We start from the raw sequence: 23,898 nt of genomic DNA, 5'->3' as shown, positions 1-23,898 counted from the left end.
TGTGTTTTTTGGCTCTGTTTTTCAAAATCCCTATCCCACGCCCCCTCAAGACATTGTGGTGTTTTTCCTCCTATAGACCTTAAAAATGTGAAGAAAAAAAAAACACCAGAAAAAACTTGTGTCCATGTATGTGTAAGTATTTTTCTGCCAACACGCCATTCTAAAATAAAAATTATGATAAAAAAAAAAAATCACGAGAATAATGCTTTGGGGGGGGGGGGGGGGGGGGGAAATAACACATCGAAACGCCTATAATACACCCAATTTTTTTTTCTGGGGGGGGGGGGGGAAACGTCACACAAACAAACTGGAGGGACGTCTGAGGAGCCACCAGCTCTTGCAAAACTATAACTACCATCATGCCAGGACAGCCAAAGGCATGCTGGGACTTGTAGTTTTGCAACAGCTGGAGGCACCTTAGTTGGGAAACACTGGCATTGAGGATAGAGGAACTCCTGGCATGTATGCTGCATGACAGCAGAAGCTTCGGCGCAGTGTGAACACGCATTTGTCATCAAGTCACATGACCTCTGTGCTCCATAAACTAGTGATCCCAAATCCTCATAGAACGAGAATCTAATCCTCAACCATCACAGACTTCTGCCGCACACTACAGTGACGCGCATGCGCACGCATCCCACTCGGCCGATGATATAAAGTTTACCTCGATCCGTAAAAACTTAGAGTGCATGCGCAGCACTACGCTGATAGCGTAAGGCTAACGTAGGCAGCATTAGTAGTGTAACGCTAGCGTAGCCCTGCACATGTGCAGTTGTCCGTTCCGCGCAGGGCTTGCGTTAGTAGCGTAGTGATATTGTGGCTGCAGAAAACAGAGCGCATGCCCAGCGCTCTAGCGTAGGCAGCTGGAAACGTAGTTTGACATTAGTGTAGCGTAGCTAGGTTAGATTCTAATGTAACATAGCATAGCTTAGGTTTTATACTGAAAGGAGGTAGGTTATAGGTTTTAAAGTAGAGAGACTACAACTCCAGCATGCTAAGGCATGCTGGAAGTTGTAGTTTTGCATATTTTACAGTGAAGGGATCACAACTCCCAGCATGCCCAGACAGCTAAAGGTTGTCCAGGCAGGATGGGAGTTACACAGTTTTACACAGGTATAGAGTAGTTAGCGTAGCGTAGTGTTAGTGCAGTTGTAGCGTAGTTTTACACAGGTGTAGTGTAGTTAGCTTAGCGTTAGTGTAGTTTTACACAGGTGTAGCGTAGCATAGTGTTAGCACAGTTTTACACAGGTGTAGTGTAGTTAGCATAGTGTTAGTGTAGTTTTATACAGGTGTAACGTAGATAGTGTTAGAGCAGTTTTACACAGGTGTAGTGTAGTTGGCGTAGTGTTCGCAGTTTTACACAGGTGTAGTGTAGTTAGCATAGTGTTAGAACAGGTTTTTACACAGGTGTAGTGTAGCTAACTTAGTTTTACAGGCAGATAAAGTGTAGTTTAGAGAGTGTAGCTTAGCTTAGTCATATAGTGAAGGTTCTACAACTCCCAGCATACCCAGACAGCCAAAGGCTGTCCAGGCAGGATGGGAGTTGTAGTTTTGCAAAAGTAGCAGAGGCAATTGCACTCTGCTATGTTAATGTAGCAGGGGCCATTACGCTCTGCTACATTAAAGTAGCATAGGCCATTGTGCTCTGCTATGTTAATGTAGCAGATGTGAGTGCGCCCTAAGCTGCACTAGATAGTTCATTAGGAGTATACAGCCATATATATATATATATATATATATATATATATATATAGATGGCTGTACACTGTGAACAGAAGGCCACTTACCCACCTCCGTTCCTGCTCCGTCAATAGACATAAAGCAACACAGGTAGATGACGGAGCTGGAATGGGGGTGGTAAGTTAGGCTCTCCAGGGGGAGAACCCCCAAAAATGTACTAATTAATTTTTTTGTGTTTTTTTTCTCTTCTCGTTTCAGATACGTGAATGCGGAGTACTACGTCGGATTCGGTGGACTACGAAGATGACCTGCAACAGTACGCTACACTAACTATGCTAAAACTGCGCTAACACTACACTATGCTAAATAAGCTAAAACTGCACTAACACTACACTACGCTAACTACTGTAAAACTGGGCTAACACTACGCAGTTAAAACTGCACTAACACTACACTACGCTAACTACACTAAACCTGTGTAAACTACGCTAACTACGCTAAAACTGGGCTAACACTACACTAAGCTAACTACTCTAAAACTGCTCCAACGCTATGCTAACTACGCTAAAACTGGGCTAACACTACGCTAAGCTAAATATGTTAAAACTGCGCTAACACTACACTACGCTAACTAAGCTGAACCTGTGTCAAACTATGCTGACACTACACTAAAACTACACTACGCTACGTTTACTACGCTAAAACTGCACTAACACTACGCTACACTAACTATGCTAAAACTATGCTAGCTACGCTAAAACTGCGCTAACAGTACGCTACACTAACTACACTAAAACAGCGCTAACACTACACTACGCTAAATATCCTAAAACTGCGCTAACACTAAGCTAACTACTCTAAAATTGCTAACACTACGCTTCGCTACCTACGCTAAAACTGGGCTAACACTACACTACGCTAAACCTGTGTAAACTACGCTATGGTAACTACGCTAAACCTGCGCTAACGCTACGCTGACTACGCTAAAACTGTGCTAACACTACAGTAAGCTAAATAGGCTAAAACTGCGCTAACACTACACTACGCTAAAACTGCACTAACATTACGCTACGCTAACTACGCTACGCTAAAACTGCACTAACACTATGCTAAGTACGCTAAAACTGCGCTAACACTACGCTATGCTAACAATGCTAAAACTGCACTAACCCTACACTACGCTAAAACCGTGCTAACACTACGCTAAATACGCTAAAACTGTGCTAACACTACACTAACTACTGTAAAACTGCGCTAACGCTACGCTAACTAGGCTAAAACTGCGTTAACACTACGCTAAAACTGCGCTAACACTACACTATTCTAAAACTGAGCTAATACTACACTACGCTAAAACTGCTAACACTACACTATGTTAACTACTCTAAAACTGTGCTAACACTACGCTAAATATGCTAAAACTGCGCTAACACTACGCTAAATGCGCTAAAACTGTGCTAACACTACACTACACTAACTACTGTAAAACTGCGCTAACTAGGCTAAAACTGTGTTAACTCTATGCTAAATAAGCTAAAACTGCGCTAACACTGTACTTCGCTAAATATGCTAAAACTGCACTAACACTACACTATTCTAAAACTGCGCTAATACTACACTACGCTAAAACTGCTAACACTACACTATGTTAACTACTCTAAAACTGTGCTAACACTACTCTAAAACTGCGCTAACACTACACTAAGCTAAATACGCTAAAACTGCGTAACACTACACTATGCTAACTACTCTAAAATTACGCTTACACGACGCAAAAACGTCGCTAACTACTCTAAAACTGCACTAACACTACACATTGCTAACTAGGCTAAAACTACGCTAACGCTACGCTAACTACACCTGTGTAAAACTACACTAACACTACGCTGTGCTAAGTACGATAAAACTGAGCTAACATTACGATATGCTAACTACGCTAAAACTGCACTAACACTACACTATGCTAACTACTCTATACCTGTGTAAAACTACAACTCCCATCCTGCCTGGACAGCCTTTAGCTGTCTGGGCATGCTGGGAGTTGTGGTCTCTTCACTATAAAATATGCAAAACTACAACTTCCAGCATGCCTGGGCATGCTGGGAGTTGTAGTATCTTTACTTTAAAACCTATAACCTACCTCCTTTCAGTATAAAACCTAGGTTACGCTACGTTACGTTACAATCTAAGCTAGCTATGCTAACCCTACGTTGGTTTCCACCGTCCTATGCTAGAGCCCTGCGCATGCGCTTTCAGTTTTCTGCAGCTACACTATCATTACGCTACTAACGCAAACCCTGCGCGGTACGGACAACTACGCATGCGCAGGGCTACGCTTGCGCTACGCTACTAACGCTGTCTACGTTAGCCCTACGCTGTCAGCGTGGTGCTGCGCATGCGCTTTAAATTTTCTACGGATCGAGGTAAACTTTACATCACCGATATTATTTGTAGCAACACAAGGTTGCCATGGAGGCCGCCAAGCCGCCCGATGATTGGCGTTCAATGTGCCAGAACTGGGGGCGGGCGGTTTCCGTGGTAACAGCGCCACCTGACATAGATGTGGGAGAGACCGTCCTCGTATTGTTTGTGAGGGGGGCAGCCTTGGCAGTCACCACAGCGGGAGGCACAGCAGTGGTTACTCGTCCCTGCCGGGCATATAACATGCTGCCCGGGAAATACCGAGGGCGGCTGGTGTCTAATGTGAGTACACTGTGGTGTCTGTCTCCATTCTCATCATATCCATGGCTCTATGGAGGAATGTACAGTGCCTGTCATGGCTGGGAGCTGTATGAGTAGACCATGGTGCAAGATAGATGGGCTCTATAGGGGAACATACTGTATAGTCATTGTAATATGGGAACAGCACATAGAATGGCTGTCAGTGATGTCAGCACCTAGAACACAAGTCAGTGATGTCAGCACCTAGAACACAAGTCAGTGATGTCAGCACCTAGAACACCAGTCAGTGATGCCAGCACCTAGAACACCAGTCAGTGATGCCAGCACCTAGAACACCAGTCAGTGATGCCAGCACCTAGAACACCAGTCAGTGATGCCAGCACCTAGAACACCAGTCAGTGATGCCAGCACCTAGAACACCAGCCAGTGATGCCAGCACCTAGAACACCAGTCAGTGATGCCAGCACCTAGAACACCAGCCAGTGATGCCAGCACCTAGAACACCAGTTAGTGATGCCAGCACCTAGAACACCAGTCAGTGATGGCAGCACCTAGAACACCAGTTAGTGATGGCAGCACCTAGAACGCCTGTCAGTGATGTCAGCACCTAGAATGCTTGTCAGTGATGTCAGCACCTAGAATGCCTGTCAGTGATGGCAACACATAGGCATTCTAGGTGCTGCTTTTACTGACATCACTGACAGGCATTCTAGGTGCTGACATCACTGACAGGCATTCTAGGTGCGGACATCACTGACAGGCATTCTAGGTGCTGCTATCACTGACAAGCATTCTAGGTGCTGCTTTTACTGACATCACTGACAGGCATTCTAGGTGCTGACATCACTGACAGGCATTCTAGGTGCTGACATCACTGACAGGCATTCTAGGTGCGGACATCACTGACAGGCATTCTAGGTGCTGACATCCCTGACAGGCATTCTAGGTGCTGCTATCACTGACAGGCATTCTAGGTGCTGCTTTTACTGACATCACTGACAGGCATTCTAGGTGCTGCTATCACTGACAGGCATTCTAGGTGCTGCTTTTACTGACATCACTGACAGGCATTCTAGGTGCTGCTATCACTGACAGGCATTCTAGGTGCTGCTTTTACTGACATCCCTGACAGGCATTCTAGGTGCTGCTATCACTGACAGGCATTCTAGGTGCTGCTTTTACTGACATCACTGACAGGCATTCTAGGTGCTGCTATCACTGACAGGCATTCTAGGTGCTGCTTTTACTGACATCACTGACAGGCATTCTAGGTGCTGACATCACTGACAGGCATTCTAGGTGCTGACATAACTGACAGGCATTCTAGGTGCTGACATCACTGACAGGCATTCTAGGTGCTGACATCACTGACAGGCATTCTTGGTGCTGACAACACTGACAGGCATTCTATGTGCTGACATCACTGACAGGCATTATAGGTGCTGACATCCCTGACAGGCATTCTAGGTGCTGCTATCACTGACAGGCATTCTAGGTGCTGCTTTTACTGACATCACTGACAGGCATTCTAGGTGCTGACATCACTGACAGGCATTCTAGGTGCTGACATCACTGACAGGCATTCTAGGTGTTGCCATCACTGATAGGTGTTTTATTTGTTGCCACCACTGACAGGCATTCTAGGTGCTGACATCACTGACAGGCATTCTAGGTGCTGCTATCACTGACAGGCGTTCTGTCAGTGATGTTAGTAAAAGCACAGTAAAAGCAGCACCTAGAATGCCTGTGAGTGGTGGCCGCACCTAGAACGCTTTTCAGTGATGGCAACACATAGAATGCCTGTCAGTGATGGCAGCACCTAGAATGCCTGTCAGTGATCTCAATAAAAGCAGCATCTAGAATGTCTGTCAGTGGTGGCGACACATAGAACGCATGTTAGTGATGGTAGCACCTAGAATGCCTGTCAGTGATGGCAGCACCTAAAATGCCTGTCAGTGATGGCAGCACCTAGAATGCCTGTCAGTGATGGCACACCTAGATTGCCTGTCAGTGATGGCAGCACCTAGAACGCTTGTCAGTGATGGCAACACATAGGACGCCTGTCAGTGATGGCAGCACCTAGATTGCCTGTCAGTGATGGCAGCACCTAGATTGCCTGTCAGTGATGGCAGCACCTAGAATGCCTGTCAGTGATGGCAGCACCTAGATTGCCTGTCAGTGATGGCAGCACCTAGATTGCCTGTCAGTGATGGCAGCACCTAGAATGCCTGTCAGTGATGGCAGCACCTAGATTGCCTGTCAGTGATGGCAGCACCTAGATTGCCTGTCAGTGATGGCAGCACCTAGATTGCCTGTCAGTGATGGCAGCACCTAGATTGCCTGTCAGTGATGGCAGCACCTAGATTGCCTGTCAGTGATGGCAGCACCTAGATTGCCTGTCAGTGATGGCAGCACCTAGATTGTCTGTCAGTGATGGCAGCACCTAGATTGCCTGTCAGTGATGGCAGCACCTAGATTGCCTGTCAGTGATGGCAGCACCTAGAATGCCTGTCAGTGATGGCAGCACCTAGATTGCCTGTCAGTGATGGTACAGTCTGTAGTTCTTCAGCTATTGCAAAACTACAGTTATACTAGTATGCCCTAAGGAGTTGTAGCTTTGCATCTGTTGGCTAGCCGCTAGTTGGGAACCACACTGTAGATGTCTGTGTATAGTCATGTGACTTCAACTTATTTACATCTCTAATCATAATAAACAGAATTGTATTCCTTTTGCAGGTAAATAACTGTGGCCTCCATTTGGTTCTACAGGCGACTCCTGTAGCAGATAAAAATAAACAGGTAAAACCAGCAAGTATTTGTATAATGTTTATTTCCTTTTAAGGGTGTATTCACACATACAGTATCCTGCGCATATATGGATTATGCCAATATAATGAATGTTCACCTTACGTATTCTAGCTCTGCACAATAAACAGCAAGTTTTTAAAGAGTACCTGTCATCAAACCATATTTTCTAAACTAACACAGATTATATTCCCTAACTACATCTAACACTACTCCTGCCCTAAAAAATTTTTTTAAGAGCTTTAAAAAGCTTTGTATCATACCTTTCCCCTTGCTCACATTGTGTGAGCTCCCAGCAGGAGAAAGTGGGCGTTCACCAGCAGGCGCGACATCACTGAAGCCTGTGAGAGCTGTGCCTCCCCATGCCACGCACTTCCTGAGTTTGGTCGCCTTCCAGGCCAGGAGGAGACCAAATTAACTGTTAGACTTGTGGAAGGGAACAGAACAGAGCCACCTAGTGGCAGTTTTTTCAATCACATTAAAAACATATAAAGGTTGAGAATTTTAACAGCAAGTAAATAGCAAAGTGTCTTATAATTACTTAAGGAACAATATATTAAAAGTTTAGTTTGGTGACAGGTACTCTATAACCCCTTAACGACCGGTGCCACACACATATATATATATATATATATATATATATATATATATATATATTTATTTATAATATATATATATATGTTATACAGTGCGGCCGTCAGACCTATGAAGCGTGCTCAGGAGCTGAACTCACTTCATATCCTTTCGGTCCCGGCTGCTATCAGCAGCTAGGACCCTCGGCTAATGCCGGACATTAAAGCGGTATTCCAGGCAAAAACTTTTTTTTATATATCAACTGGCTCCGGAAAGTTAAACAGATTTGTAAATTACTTCTATTAAAAAATCTTAATCCTTCCAATAGTTATTAGCTTCTGAAGTTGAGTTGTTGTTTTTTGTCTAACTGCTCTCTGATGACTCACGTCCCGGGAGCTGTGCAGTTCCTATGGGGAAATTTTCCCATCATGCACTGCTCCCGGGACGTGACATCATCATAGAGCAGTTAGACAGAAAACTTCAGAAGCTAATAACTATTGGAAGGATTAAGATTTTTTAATAGAAGTAATTTACAAATCTGTTTAACTTTCTTGAGCCAGTTGATATATAAAAATGTTTTTGCCTGGAATACCCCTTTAACCCTTTAGACGCCACGATTAAAGTTGATTGCGGCATCTAAAATGGCGAAAATATAGTCCCGGCAGCTCAGCGGAAGTTGATCGGGATCATGGTGGGGAAATCGCTATGTCCTGATCAGCTGAGAGGACGGCGGGAGGTCCCTAACCTGCTTCCTCGCCATCCGATCGATTCTCCAAGGCTCCAGTCAGCCTCAGCAGGCAATGGAGTACCGATAACACTTATCAATGCTATGCTATGGCATAGCATTAAACAGATTGCATGTGATTGTCCCCTAAGGAGACTAAAAATTAGTGTAAAAAAAGTAAAGAAAAATTATTAATAAATGTAATTTAACCCGTTACCTAATAACATTTTGAACCACCCTCTTTTCCCATAAAAAAATAAATAAAAATATATGTAAACAAAAATAAACATTAACATATGTGGAATGGCTGCAAGTGTAAATGTCCAAACTACCAAAATATAAAGTTAATTAAACCACACTGTCAATGGTGTATGCGTAAAAATATACGAAAATCCAGAATTTTTGGTCACTTTGTATACCCTAAAAAATTTTGAAAAAGCAATCAAAAAGTCCCATCAAAACAAAAATGGTACCGATAAAAACTACAGACCATGGCGCAAAAAATTAGCCCTCATATAGCCCCATATACGGAAAAATAAAAAATGTATAGGGGTCGGACCTACAGAATAAAGATAAGGTGTCATTTTTAATGAAAAGTCCACTGCGTAGAATCAGAAGCCCCCAAAAGTTACAAAATGGCGTTTTGTTTTTATTTTTCAATTTTGCCCCACAAATATTTTTTTTTTTTTTTTCGCCATAGATTTTGTGTTTGAAATGTTTGATGTAATTACAAATTACAAGAAGGTGAGGTGGAAAAAACGAAAGTGCGGAAATGAAAAAACCTTGTGTCCTTAAGGGGTTAACCTCTTTCTAGTGTAGGTCTTAAAAGTATGATTGGTTCTGGGACTCGTAATAATCTTGGGCCTAGGCCAGTTTTAGTTTTGTTCACTGGTTGAGAACAGGCCACAGTAGTTTAATTTCTGAAATACAGGTTTGTGAACTATTGATAAGAAAGTCATAACATATAACAATTTATCGGGTAAATCCAGGCAAATTTTCTTAAATGGTAATGTTAACCTACTAACATTTCAGGGTATGTTCACACCTACCTATCTTTTGCATATTTTCTGAAGACAATTTTCTGCTCGTAGGTCACTGAGAAAATCTGGAGCAGAAATGCCACTGCAGAAAATCTGCCTCATATATATTGTAAACATACTTGGAGGGTCCCAAAGGCAGCCATTTCTGACTGAATTAGTGGGTGCTAGGACCGCACGGACATTTCAAGTCCCCAATTGAAGTCAATGGGTAGCAAAATACGGCTCAAAATATGCACCTGTGAACACATACCTTATGGAGTTTTCAGGACTTCTCAGGATAGGCGATCAATAGCTTATTGGTGGGACTCACCCACCTTCTTTGTTCCCCTGTATGCCAGAGCCACTGCACCCTCATATACAGACAACAGTGCTGGAAGCAGACATCTCTGTACGTTGTGTAGTGGCTTTGCTAGGTTACTACTGCTGCTCAGTTTTCATCATTGGGGGCTTAGCTCAGTAGCCAAGCATGGCCACTACATGAAAAACAAAGCTGGCTGCTTCTGGTTCCAGTCACGGTGCATGCATTTGCCCTGGCTCCGTCAAACAGCTCATCAGCAGGGGTGCAAACTGACTGACCTCTACCAATGAGATAGAGGACTTTTCCATTAACGGCCTAACATACCAGGGCTAGCAAATGGGCTTTCTGGGCCTATAATATTGAGACCTGTCCTTAGGATAAGCTATTACTATAAGATTGGTGGAGGGTAAATTCCCAGAATCCCTACCTATCTGCTGATTGAAGGGGATACAGCAGGACTGAGGTGCAGTACCAGGCACAGCCACTACAAAATGTACGGAGCTCTGCCTGCTTTAAGGGGTACTCCGCTGCTAGACATCTTATAACCTATCCAAAGTATAGAGGATAAGATCTCTGATCGCGGGCGTCCGATTGCTGGGGCCCCCCCCGCGATCTCCTGCAGCACTTGGCATTCTAAACAAACATTAGTGGGAGGGTCCAACTACAGAACCTCAATCAATCAGCTGATGAGCACTAGATCTGTTTTTGATTCTTAACCCCTTAAGGACTCAGGGTTTTTCCGTTTTTGCACTTTCGTTTTTTCCTCCTTACTTTAAAAAAATCATAACCCTTTCAATTTTCCACCTAAAAATCCATATTATGGCTTATTTTTTGCGTTGCCAATTCTACTTTGCAGTGACATTAGTCATTTTACCCAAAAATGCACGGCGAAACGGAAAAAAAAATCATTGTGCGACAAAATCGAAAAAAAAACGCCATTTTGTAACTTTTGGGGGCTTCCGTTTCTAAGCAGTGCATATTTCGGTAAAAATTACACCTTATCATTATTCTGTAGGTCCATACGGTTAAAATGATACCCTACTTATATAGGTTTGATTTTGTCGCACTTCTGGAAAAAATCATAACTACATGCAGGAAAATTTATACATTTAAAAATGTCATCTTCTGACCCCTATAACTTTTTTATTTCCACGTACGGGGCGGTATGAGGACTCATTTTTTGCGCCGTGATCTGAAGTTTTTATTGGTATGATTTTTGTTTTGATCTGACTTTTTGATCACTTTTTATTCATTTTTTAATGTTATAAAAAGTTACCAAAATACGCTTTTTTGGACTTTGGAATTTTTTTGCGTGTACGCCATTGACCGTACGGCTTAATTAATGATATATTTTTATAGTTCGGACATTTACGCACGCGGCGATACCACATATGTTTATTTTTATTTTTTTTTACACTGTTTTATTTTTCTTATGGGAAAAGGGGGGTGATTCAAACTTTTATTAGGGAAGGGGTTAAATGACCTTTATTAACACTTTTTTTTTACTTTTTTTTTGCAGTGTTATAGGTCCCATAGGGACCTATAACACTGCACACACTGATCTCTCATCCTGATCACAGGCGTGTATTAACACGCCTGTGATCAGCATTATCGACGCTTGACTGCTCCTGCCTGGATCTCAGGCACGGAGCAGTCATTCGTCGATCGGACACCGAGGAGGCAGGTAAGAGCCCTCCCGGTGTCCGATCAGCTGTTCGGGACGCCGCGATTTCACCGCGGCGGTCCCGAACAGCCCGACTGAGCAGCCGGGATACTTTCAGTTTCACTTTAGAAGCGGCGGTCAGCTTTGACCGCCGCTTCTAAAGGGTTAATACCGCACATCGCCGTGATCGGCGATGTGTGGTATTAGCCGTGGGTCCCGGCCGTTGATTAGCGCCGGGACCCACGCGATATGATGCGGGATCGCGGCGCGATCCCGCTTCATATCGCGGGAGCCGGCGCAGGACTTAAAAATATACGTCCTGCGTCGTTAAGGGGTTAAAGGGGTACTCCACTGCTCAGCATTCTGAAAATTTTGTTCAGAATGCTTGGAGCCGGAGGCCGTGATCGTGATGTTATGGCCACGCCCCTCGTGAAGTAACACCACATCTCCTACATTAATGTTTATGGGAGGGGCGTGTCGGCCAACATGCCCCTCCCATAGACACAAATGGAGGGGTGTGGTGTGACATTACGAGGGGCGTGGCCGTAACATCACGATCACGGCCTCCGGCTCTGAGCGTTCTAAACAAAATGTTCAGAATGCTGGAGCACTGGAGTACCCCTTTTAACAAAAACAGATCTAGTGCTCATCAGCGGATTGGTTGAGGTTCTGTAGTTGTACCCTCCCACTATTGATGGCTAATGATACTAATAGCCATCACTATTTAAGATCCTAGAAAACTCCTTTTAATTCTTTCTCTGGTCCCTCAAATGTAGGTTTCCAACATGCTTTGTACAGTAGTCTACAATACTGATGAGTAAGGCTGCTTTCACACTATAAAATTAATCCGTTAAAAGATCCGTTATAAAGGTCCATTAGAAAAGCTCTAAAAAAGGATGTTAAACATCCATTACAAAATCCCATTCCAAGTCTATGGGATTTTTTGATTATCCGTTGTGACCCGTTATAGCCCGTCATGAATAACGGACGTTAATTGTGACGGAAGAAAAAACGGCACATGCACTAATATTTTTTTTCGTCACAAGAAACGGGTAAATTAACGGCCGATATTTTTAACGTTGAAGTCTATGGCAAACGGATGAGCCTTTATGTCATCCATTTGCACCTGGTTTATAAAATCCGTTATTACTTCTGAGCATGCTCAGAAGAGGTGACATCAGCAGACTCCTGCAGTGCTGAGGGACAACTATTACTCCAATCATGCAACAGACGTCTTTCCATGATGGGAGTAGTAATTCCCTGGCTGCGGGAGTCTACATTAGTGTTTGTACTACAACCCCCATCATGGAACAGACTCTGAAGGGCTGAGGGATTGGTCGCACTGGGTCTCTGAGACCCTATGTGATTAGAAGTTATTAAACATGGGATCGGGCGACATGCTCCACTCCCCTGCAATTGTACTTACTGTACTTTCATTTTTAAATTCCCCGCCGGGAGCCCTGAATGGCCGATACTGAGCAGACATTCAGGGCTCCCAGCGGGGTTTTCAAATAGAAGGGCTGCGGTGGGGAAAGATATATAGAACCGCTGGGGGGATATATATCTGGCCTCCACAGTGCTTCTATATATCTTGCCGCCCACAGCGCATTTATATATGTTCCCCCCCCCCGCAGAGCATTTATATATTGTCCCCCCTGAAGTGCATATATATGTTCCCCCGCAGCACATTTATATATTGTCCCCCCCCCTGCAGCGCATATATATGTCGTCCCCCCCCCCCGCAGCGCTATGAATGAAAAGTATTCTACAGAAGCACTTGTCATTCATAGCGCTGCAGCGGCATCTGTATATAGATGTTGTGCAGGGGTCAGACATATATCAATATGTCTGGCCCCCACAGCACTTCTATATTCAAATGCCTTTGCAGCGCTATGAATGAAAAGTATTCTACAGCAGCGCCTCTGGCCAGCCAGAGGTGCTGCTGTAGAATACTTTTCATAGCGCTGCCAAGGCATTTGATTACAGAAGCGCTGTGGTGGCCAGACGTATGGATATATGTCTGACCCCTGCAGCACATCTATATACAGATGCCGCTGCAGCGCTATGAATTACAAGTATTCTTTCAGCAACACATGGTGCTGGCCAGATGCGCTGCTGTAGAAGTTCATAGACTTTTCATTCATAGTGCTGCTGGGGGCTTATAGCGCTGCGGGGGGAAAATATATAAATGCGCTGCAGGGGCCAGATATACCCCCCAGTGATTCTATATATCTTTCTCCACCGCAGCACTTCTATTTGAAAACCCCGTTGGTAGCCCTGAATGCCTCCTCAGTACCGGCCATTCAGGGCTCCCGGCGGGGAATTTAAAAATGAAAGTAAATACATCCTACATCGCAGGGGAGCGGAAGAGAGACCCGGTCTCAGAAGAGAGACCCGGTGTGATCAATCCCTCAGCCCCTGTACCACAACCCCCATCATGGAACAGAGTCTGTTCCATGATGGAGGTTGTAGTACGAACACTAATGTAGCCTCCCCAGCCTCCGGCAGACTCCCTCAGCCAGGAAACTACTACCCCCATCATGGATAGAAGTCTGTTCCATGATGGGAGTAGTAGTAGTCCCGGGTGTGGGATTCGGAAGGCAAAGGTGTTAAAACGGCCATACAGGAGGGATGTTATAACAGGTCCTAACGGATGAATATTTATTCAGCCATTAGCACCCGTTATTTCATCCGTTATTATACATCCGTTTTTACACAGAAAACGGATGTTTAATAACAGATGAATACTCATTGGGGGACATTTACTAATCTAGTCTATTCTGGGTATGCTTATAGACCAGCGTATGTGGTAGTCTCCTGTCTATTGTGCTCCTAATTTATCAAAGGTCTCACAGCCCTTGATAAATTCTGTGCTCAGACTTCAGGGTCTACAGCTTAAACTGCATTTAGACCTGCTCCAACATGGTCTGACATTTCAGCGTATTTTGGGCAGATGCGACTTGTCGCACAAAAGTCGCACTTGATAAATTCAGCACCAATGCATTTTCCAATGCATTTCTGTCTAAAATAGACTTGCATGCATCATGTTCTAAAAATCCTCTACAGCAAAAGTCGCAGAAAAGTCGCACATATTTAGACTGCGACTTTCTGTGCGACAAATTTAGAGCCTCATATGGTGTTTGCCTGTACTGACACTTTTATGAACACCAATACATTAGAAAAATGTAGCTAATAGTTGCAGTGTATCGCCCCCGCAACCAGCCCCCTTTCCTAAATAGAGCAATGTAGTTTGTGGTAAGGATGGAGGGGGTGGGTGTATGTGACGTATGTGCCATCATGTTTCTTCAATGCAATCAGCCAGCAAATTGGTGTAATAGTATTGATAGATCTCTCCTGCTGAATAATTGATAGAGCAGCTCTGACATTTTCCCAGTGGGAAATCAGAAGCAAGCATTTTGCCAATGTCACTCTCTGTATGTCGTTGTTCTATTTTATAATTTTAGTCATTAAAGGACAACTGCAGCGGCATTACACTTTTCCCCTATCCACAGGGGGGATAAGTGTTTGATCGTGGGGGGGTCCGAGGGACCCCCCCCCCCCCTACAGTCCCATGTATCGCTAACGCAGCGTATTTCATGCTGCGTAAAATGTGCTGTGCAGCGTGAAATATGCTGCGTATTCTGTGATGAGCATACACAAAGGGCTAGCCGGCGGCAGCCATGTGTGTGTTTAGAAAGTTTGGGGGGCGGGGCTGTGCGCCAGCAAGCCTGTGACAAAGGCCCTGCCCCCAAACCTCATTGAACACACATGGCTGCCGCCAGTTTGTTTATGCTCATCGCAGAATACACAGCGCAGCACACTTTGCACGGTGTGAAATATGCTGCGTCGGCGCTACGTGGGACGGAAATCTGTCACATTGAAAATCCAGTCCAATCTGCAGACCTCAAGTTATAGAGCAGAAGGAGCTAAACAGATTGATAGAAAGTTGTTATGGGAAATTTTCAGGATAATTTGTCATTTATCCATATAAATCTCTGCCAATTTCTTGCGACGTAGTCATATGGGTGGTCCTACTCTTTGATTGACAGCTCTCCATATATACACACAGGTTTCCATCCCTAGGTAGGACCGCCCACTTGACGACTTAGCCCAGAATGAGCAGAATTAATAATAAATGACAAGTTATCCTGGAACCTTTCCCACATAACTATACACCAATCTGCTCAGCTCCTTCTGCTCTATAATAAGCTGCCTGAAGATTGGACTTTCATTATAATGTGACAGGTTAGAATTCCGAGAAATTATTTTTTTTGCTTCTATAGTGTAGCATACTGTGTATTATTAGAGAATAATGTAGAATTTCTTGTGTATGCTTTTTTTTCTGCCGCTGTGGTAGGCATGGGATAGGCTCCATTTTGGTTTACAAATGCGCAATGATGTGGGTTTTGTAATGCAGCCTACGGCTTCTTTTATACAATGGAGTTTCAGGGCGGAATCTGCTGGGAACATTCAGCCTGGAAATTCTGCAAAATTGACTGCACATTGTGTTAAATGGGGATTCTGCTTTCCCATACACAGCAGTATTTCCGATGCAGAAATTCTGCAAAAACATTGAACCTGATAAGAGTTTTGCGGAATTCAGCGCAGAGCCCCAATCTGTGTGTTGAGTGCACAGAAATTCCACAAAACTGCTAAAAATCTACAGCCAGCAGTGCAGAGCGGAATTTGGTGAGAATCACATTGTTTATGCAGCATGAACATAGACTACATTTCCCATGAATCCTCTGGTTGTGGAGTTTGTTGTAGCTGGTCCTCTTATCCCCAGGTAAACTCATTAGACTCATAAGTGGGTTGGTGTTCACACTGTGCAGTTTGATGCAATTTCTTACTCAAGGTAAGCGTTTTAGAGTAATGTTGAGGAGAAAGGGATTTGCCCGATAATCAGAATTGAGGTGTTTTATAAAGATTTGATGTCTTTAGGCCATGTTGCTGGAAGTGGGGGGGAGGGGTCTGAAAGCTAGTAGGAGGATCTGGTAGGTGATGATGTCATCCTGTAGTCCACAGGAAGTCTGACATCCTATTGGGAACATTAGGCACTGGAAGATTTGGAGTCAGGCTGGTGACCACATGGCCAAATTAAAGTAAAATCCTAAAATAAAACAAATAATGCCGTAGGACTAGTGATGGTGAGTATACATAATATAGACAAAACAATCAAACAAACCTTGATTGCTTCATTAATGTTCTTGCAAGTGTAAGTTGCAGAAGTGGAATGGTTATAGGTCGACTAATGTCCGTGAAGTGGAGGGTCACGTGTGGCGCACTTGCTACAGATTTTCCGCAATTTATTTACATGTGGAAATCTGCAGCATATACAGCAGCAGAAGAGTGGATGACATAAAAAATCTTATTCAGACACTGTGCAAAAATCTCTTAAAAAATTGTACAGAAATTGATCTATGGTCTGGATTTTAAACCCACCGCATGTCCGTTTTGGTCTGAAATACACTGCAGTTAGTAAAGGCCACATCTGCAGATATGAAGAGCTAAAACAATAAACGTATTCATCTCCAAATTCACTCGCTAAATCCCTACCAAATTTTGGTGCAGATTATCTACTGATTTTGGTGCAGATATGCTGCAGATTTTCCTTAGCAGAAAATGTACAGCATTTTCGTGAAATGTGGATGTACCTTTTTAAAGGGGTACTCCTCTGGAAAACATTGTTTTTTTTAAATAAACTGGTGCCAGAAAGTTAAACAGATTTGTAAATCACTTCTATTAAAAAAAATCTTTACCCTTCCAGTAATTTTTAGCAGCTGTACACTACAGAGAAAATTATTTTCTTTCTTAATTTCTTTTTTGTCTTGTCCACAGTGCTCTCTGCTGACACCTGATGCCCATATAAGGAACTGTCCAGAGCAGCATAGGTTTTCAATGGGGATTTTCTCCTGCTCTGGACAGTTCCTTATATGGGCATCAGGTGTCAGCAGAGAGCACCGTGGACAAGACAAAAAAGAAAAGAATTTCCTCTGTAGCATACAGCTGCTAAAAAGTACTGGAAAGGTAAATATTTTTAAATAGAAGTCATTTGCAAATCTGTTTAACTTTCTGGCACCAGTTGATTTAAAAAAAAAAATAATGTTTTCCACAGGAGTACCCCTTTAAAGGGGTACTCCGCTGCCCTGCTTCTGGAGCTCCGCTCGCCAGTGTCCGGAAGTTTATTGTTCCGAACGCTGTGTGCGGGCTTCCGTGTTCAGGGCCACCCCTCGTGGTGTCACGCCCGCCCCCTCAACGAAAGTCTATGGGAAGAGGGCGCGACGTCACGAAGGGGGTGGGCGTGACGTCACGAGGGGCGGCCCTGAACACGGAAGCCCGCACACAGCGTTCAGAACAATAAACTTCCGGACGCTGGCGAGTGGAGCTCCGGAAGCAGGACAGCGGAGTACCCCTTTAAGACACTTTTTGCTAAACTAATTTAGTCCAGATATTTTGCTACAAATGGATCCCCTTTGGCCATAGAGTTGCTAATTCGTCCATTAAAGGCTAATGTTCATAAATAATTCATGTTGCTCTCTTTGCTGTATATACAGCCATTCACTTCCCAATCAGTGTTCATGCATTATGGATACGTCGTGGATGAGAAGCGTGGTAGGAGGCGTTCCCTTATCATGTCGAGTATTTGCATGGTATTGCATATTATAACCATAGTAGGAGTTTCTGTAAACATGTCCTGGGGATTTCATAACACTAGAAAAGTAAAGCAGCAATACAGTATGTTCAGATGTGGAAAAAAGGTGTTCAACCGCTGGAATTAAGTCATCTTATGGTATGACTACATGTGGTTTTAATAAAAACTGTTTTTCAGTTTGACTTCAGGTTAAGTAAGGATACGACAGCGTCTCTCAACAACAGACATTCTCAACATGACTTTGAAAAGAACATTACTGGAAGGCAAGGTATGAAGAGCTGTGCACTGAACATTACTGCTTACTTCATTGTTTCCCAACCAGGGTGCCTCCAGCTGTATCAAAACTACAACTCCCAGCATGCCCGGACAGCCGAAGGCTGTCCGGGCATGCTGGGAGTGGTAGTTTTGCAACAGCTGGAGGCACCCTGGTTGGGGAAACACTGGCTTACTGTATTAATGTAATGTGGATAGGCTACCGCTAAAGAGGCACCTGGACGTGTTGTATGGTGAAAGATCAAAGTGGCGTGCTGACTGATTCGAAGCTATTGGAGATGAACGTGGACATGCTAGTTACCAAAAACATGACTGGACAGAAGTCCACCAGCAGCTACCACTCAAACGTTCCCACATAGTACTTGTTTCAGTAATGTGTTGTCCCCGCAAGTACTTTCTGCTCAGCCAGTCACCAGGCGGGACAGCTCTGCAGCCAATGATTGGCTAAGCTAAGCTTGGATAACGCCTCACAGGAACCAGGAAGAAGCTCTTGGCATAGCAGCTGCAGGAGAGGGGATTGCGTTTTTTTTTTTTTTTTACGTTTATTTAGATGCAGCCTACAGTTCATTCAGAAATTGCGCCATCTTGGTCTTACTCTATTGCCAGATTAATATCAACATGTGTTGTAGCAAATCCGCAGCATATGAACTACTGTCTAATTTTTCCCAAAGCCCAGGAAACCTCTTTAAGATGCAATAAAGTTATGTTGATTGCTTGGGGTCCTGTTATATATTTCATTTTGAGGCCTAAGAAATTCAAGTTACACTAAGCATAATGCATTAACATTGTTAAAAATTAAACATGCATAATGTTTTTAAAGTTATTTAAATGGCCATTGTCAGATACAAAAACTTTTGATATGTTGTAAAGCGTGCAAAACCAATAGGTTTTGCCATTGCTTTCATTAGAAAATTTTCAGTATTTCATATAGAAAAAGCCAGTCAAACAACTGCCCCCCCTGCCTGCTTGGACACATACTAGTCCTGCTGTGTCCATGCGTCATCACATATGTCATGGACACACTTCCTTGATTGACAGCTGGGTGCAGGGATCACAGCTGGAGGAAAAATCCTCCCACTGTCAGCTTGTGTCCCGCTACTGTAAGTGAGGACAAGCTGGGAGTTGTAGTTTTGCTAATGCTAGGGGAGATGTGAGCAGACAGCATACTGAGGGAGGGGGCGGAGACCTGCACAGTGAGGCCACACCCCTCCCTTTGAGAGGAATTCAGACTAGTGAGCTAAATTAAAAGTGTAATAAAAATAAATAAATAAAGGTGCTAGACACATAAAAATTTGATGTACATGGTCAGGATTAGGTACTGAGTGATAGATTTAAAAAAAACTTTTTTTTTTTTTTTGTTGGATCTGACGGGTGCGCTTTAATGTGCCCAGACTGCCTAATGAAGCAATAGAAGCTTTAACTCCCCTTGCTCACTCCCCCGTAGCCTCTGGTTTCAGGGCACACTGTCTGTGACACTGCTTTTACCTGAGCTGCAGATCGTAGCATCTACAGCTAAAGTAATTAACAGTGCCGCTGCTCCAAATACTGGCTGACGTGGGACACCGTTGCGGCCAATGGTTGGCTAAGTGGTGCAGTGATGTCTCTTTTGCAGCTCCAGACGGCTCTGGGGTTACTGAAGTCCCGCAAAGACAGTCTTCAGGCAGGGCACCCTGATACCAGAGGCTACAAGGGAGCAAGGAATGTGAGTTAAAAGGGTACTCCACTGGAAGACATTTAATTTTAAATCAACTGGTGCCAGAAAGTTTAAACAGATTTGTAAATTACTTCTATTAAAAAATCCTAATCCTTCCAGTACTTATCAGCTGCTGTATTTTCCACAGGAAGTTCTTTTCCTTGTCCAGAGCAGGATAGGTTTGCTATGGGGATTTGCTCCTACTCTGGACAGTTCCTGACATGGACAGAGGTGTCCGTAGAGGGCACTGTGGTCAGACAGAAAGGAAATTCAAAAAGAAAAGAACTTCCTATGTACTAGTACTAGAAGGATTAAGATTTTTTAATAGAAATAATTTACAAATCTGTATAACTTTCTGGCACCACTTAATTTAAAAAGAAAAAAAGAAAAAAATGTTTTCCAGCGGAGTACCCATTTTAAAGCTTTTATTTTTTTATTTGGCAAATTGGGCACATTAAAATATAAATTTTCACCAGACAACCACTTTAAACCATTATGGACAAACAATGTACATTGCAACTGATATATTTTGTATTCAATATGTACTTGGTGGCAGCGTATTTATGTGCTCCTTTTCTTTATCACAAAATATATGTTCATTATATTGTGACTTCTTATTCTCTGAGAGAAAGATGTGAGAATTTTGCGGATCATTAGCCCATTAGAGAGAACTGAGAAATGATCTGTTGTGGCTTTTTACAGATGTTTTCTTTTATGTTGTTCTTTTTCTACTAGATGGAAGACTTTCAAGTCCCGTGAATCGCAATAAGCAGCCATATATTCCTTTAAGTTCTAATGTCACTGAAGTTTTTAGCTCTGCCACAAGATATGGCAGGGACGCTGTGTCACTCGGCGCATTTGGAGAGCTTCCAGGCCATAAATCCAAAAAAAGCAGATCCAGATCCGTTCCACATTGTGCCAGTCCAAATAACAACAATGAAGATCTGCATCATTCCAAAGGTAGGTCAAGCATGTAGTTAAATATCCTAGTGCTCATGGGCGTCCACAGCTCCCCCCCAAAAAAAATGCTTGTGAACCTGTTAATGACACAGGACGCGTATGCTTGCCTGCCAAATGTTTGTCATTAACTAAAGATCATTACTCCTTCTAGCCCTTGTATTAAATCAGGATAGGACGTTCCGGCCTGCTGAGAGAGTCTAATAAAAGCCGTATAAGATGGCGCTCTGGTGCGACTTCAACGCAAAATCTGTTTTGATATGTAAATGAGGCAATTAGATGCCCTAGGGGCATCCCATTACTCCCAGGTGCACCGATACAGTTGCCCCTCTGCCCCTCTAACAACACCTCCTAATAATACTGAGCCGTCACATTGCAGTAGCTTTAAATATCGTCATTGCAGAGGGACGGCACAGTATTCATTAAGAGGCATTTTTAGAGGAGCAGGAGAAAGGTGTAGTTTTGCAACAGCTGGAGGTTCTCTGTTTTGGAAACATTGCCATACAGGATCTGTTTACATTATACATTTGTAACATGCTTTTTTTTTAATTTTTTTTTTATTAAACAAAAAGGCTTGCTAAAAACGCTCAATATGAACAGAGCCTGACTTGCCACCCTCGTCCTGTCTGTTATCTTCCTGTGTAGTTCAGACTTTACTGACATAATCACTAGAGTCAGGGCTACTCAGGACCAAGATGGACCAGAAACAAAGGTGGCCAAGTGATCTTCTGCACACTGTATAAAGCAGTGGTCTTCAACCTGCGGACCTCCAGATGTTGCAAAACTACAACTCCCAGCATGCCCGGACAGCCGTTGGCTGTCCGGGCATGCTTGGAGTTATAGTTTTGCAACATCTGGAGGTCAGCAGGTTGAAGACCACTGGTATGGAGTATACAGCCATCTATATAGATGGCTGTATACTGTATTCTACCCAAGAAATAACAGCGCTGGTTAACTCGTTCTTTGCTGGGCCTGCCCATAGGGGTTACAGTAAAACATCTAGATAGATCGCTGCTTTACTACATGCTGACAAGTTACGCTGCACAACTTAACTCTTTGATTGCTCGACTGGCACATAGCACTCATGCCCAGCAAGAAGTATACAGTCCCCAGGTTTACTGTATGTACATGCTGGGCAGGAGATATATAATGCACCTGCGGCTGTATAGCTTTGAGCACAGCTCAGCCCCGTTAGGAGCTATGCATTACTACATACCTCCTGACGCTTCGTGAGCTGGGCACTCTGCATCTGACCCATGAAGTGGTACCCAGAAGGCAGTGAAAAACTGCCTCCGGGTCAAAAAATTATGTTTTGACACATATGGAAAAAATGCCTGAAAAACTGCAAAAATGCAGAGAAAAGCATTTGAAGTTTTTCTGCCTGTTTTTAATGTCTTAAAAAAAAAACAAAAAAAACCCCCCCCAGAAATAACTTGTATGGAAACCTAGCCTTAGAATGATAAAGAATATACGCTTAAATTTAGAGAATTTCCAGCCAGGTAGATATAAGGAGCCAGCTGGAGCTGCAGCTAAATGTAATAACTGAAATTGGTGTAAATCAATGCATACACGTGCGTCATACATGATGTCAGTACAGGTGTCACTAAGGGGCCTCAGCATTAGAAAAGGAATATTTATAGTCTTGAAAGCACCTCAAACATGAAGGAAGACTTTCTGTAAGAAGCACACACAAACACATTTTTTTTGTCTACGCAAGGAGGTAAGAATTTTTTTCCATTGTTGTTTTTACATAAGAAAGCATGCAGTGCATAGACTGGGCTGTGCACAAAGTCCTTCCATGTTTTTTACACTGAATGGTTTCCTTAACCCCTCAGCGACTATTAACGTGACTAAATGAGGCCTTATTTTCTGTGTGAGAAATTAAAAAAAAAATTCTGTGTTGAGGTATATATATTATTGTGTAATGAATTAATGTTGTTGTTTTTTTTCTGCAGCACTAATATAGACAAATATTTGTAGCATGTTTTTTTAAATTCCTCAGTTGTGAATATGCTCAGTATGTTTATTTTTTTTATTTTTATATATTGTATGTACATCAGGCTATTTTCACACACTGTAAAACATAAACTTCTTTTGGAAATAACATTGGAGTGGTACTATGTAGAATTTTGGGCAAAAAATACTACAAAAAATAAATGATGTAAGAAGGTATACAAGCATTTACTAATGGATATGTCACTAGAGCTGATACATCCTATGTTTCTTATTTAAATGAATAAGGAGAAGACTATACATTTTTCTTGATGTAGCCATGGCATCCAGAATGGAATTGTTTTTAAGTCATAACCTTAAATATACCATACTTAGAATGAAGTCATTAAAGGGGTACTCAGTGGAAAACACATTTTTCAAAATCAACTGGTGCCAAAAATGAAAGTGTACCTGTCACCAAATAAAACTTCTAAATAGTGTTCCTTGTGTAATTAGCAGACACGTTCCTATTTTAAATGTAATATAAAAAATGGCAACTAGGTGGCTCTGTTCTGTTCCCTGCCACAATTAATACAGTGATTTCGGTCTCCTCCCCGCCTGGCAGGAGACCAAACCCAGGAAGTGCTTCTCTACACGGAGGTTGATTGACAGCTGCACAGAAAGGGAAAGCTCCACAGATTCTCACAGAAAGCTGCACAGACTGACAGCTGAAGGAGAGCCTCACTGATAGCAACAGAGACTGAATCATGCACAGAGCTCTGAGGTCTTCTATTCATCACAGCGCTGCAACCATGTGATGGTGGAAGTGGTCCCCCAGCAGGCTTCGGTGATGTCATGCCTGGGAAACACCCACTCTCTCATGCTGGGAAATTGCCCTATGTGAGCAAGAATAAAGGTATTTTAAG

At 43.2% G+C, this 23,898-nt stretch overlaps 2 protein-coding genes across 3 annotated transcripts in view; one reads left to right on the top strand and one right to left on the bottom strand.

The window, feature by feature from the left end:
- Positions 1 to 3,894, bottom strand: part of LARP6 (La ribonucleoprotein 6, translational regulator) — a 110,113-nt gene extending 106,219 nt beyond the window's left edge. Inside the window, exon 1 of the mRNA XM_056572480.1 lies at positions 3,821 to 3,894. The gene's annotated coding sequence lies outside the window, so the exon portion shown is untranslated. The remainder of the gene's footprint in view (positions 1 to 3,820) is intronic.
- A 203-nt stretch (positions 3,895 to 4,097) lies between these two features.
- Positions 4,098 to 23,898, top strand: part of LRRC49 (leucine rich repeat containing 49) — a 188,266-nt gene continuing 168,465 nt past the window's right edge. The window contains exons 1-4 of one of the 2 annotated variants that reach the window (XR_008892515.1): positions 4,098 to 4,383; positions 7,099 to 7,161; positions 18,295 to 18,385; positions 20,819 to 21,043. Coding sequence is in view for 1 of the 2 variants with exons in the window: in XM_056572477.1 (XP_056428452.1) it covers positions 4,150 to 4,383; positions 7,099 to 7,161; positions 18,295 to 18,385; positions 20,819 to 21,043 (613 nt within the window). In the remaining variant the exon portion in view is untranslated. The remainder of the gene's footprint in view (positions 4,384 to 7,098; positions 7,162 to 18,294; positions 18,386 to 20,818; positions 21,044 to 23,898) is intronic. The other variant, XM_056572477.1, reaches the window with a different exon arrangement.

Source organism: Hyla sarda, chromosome 4 (genome assembly GCF_029499605.1).
Source record: "Hyla sarda isolate aHylSar1 chromosome 4, aHylSar1.hap1, whole genome shotgun sequence".
Classification (NCBI taxonomy): Eukaryota; Metazoa; Chordata; class Amphibia; order Anura; family Hylidae; genus Hyla; species Hyla sarda.
This window is presented reverse-complemented; position numbering and strand designations above follow the sequence as displayed.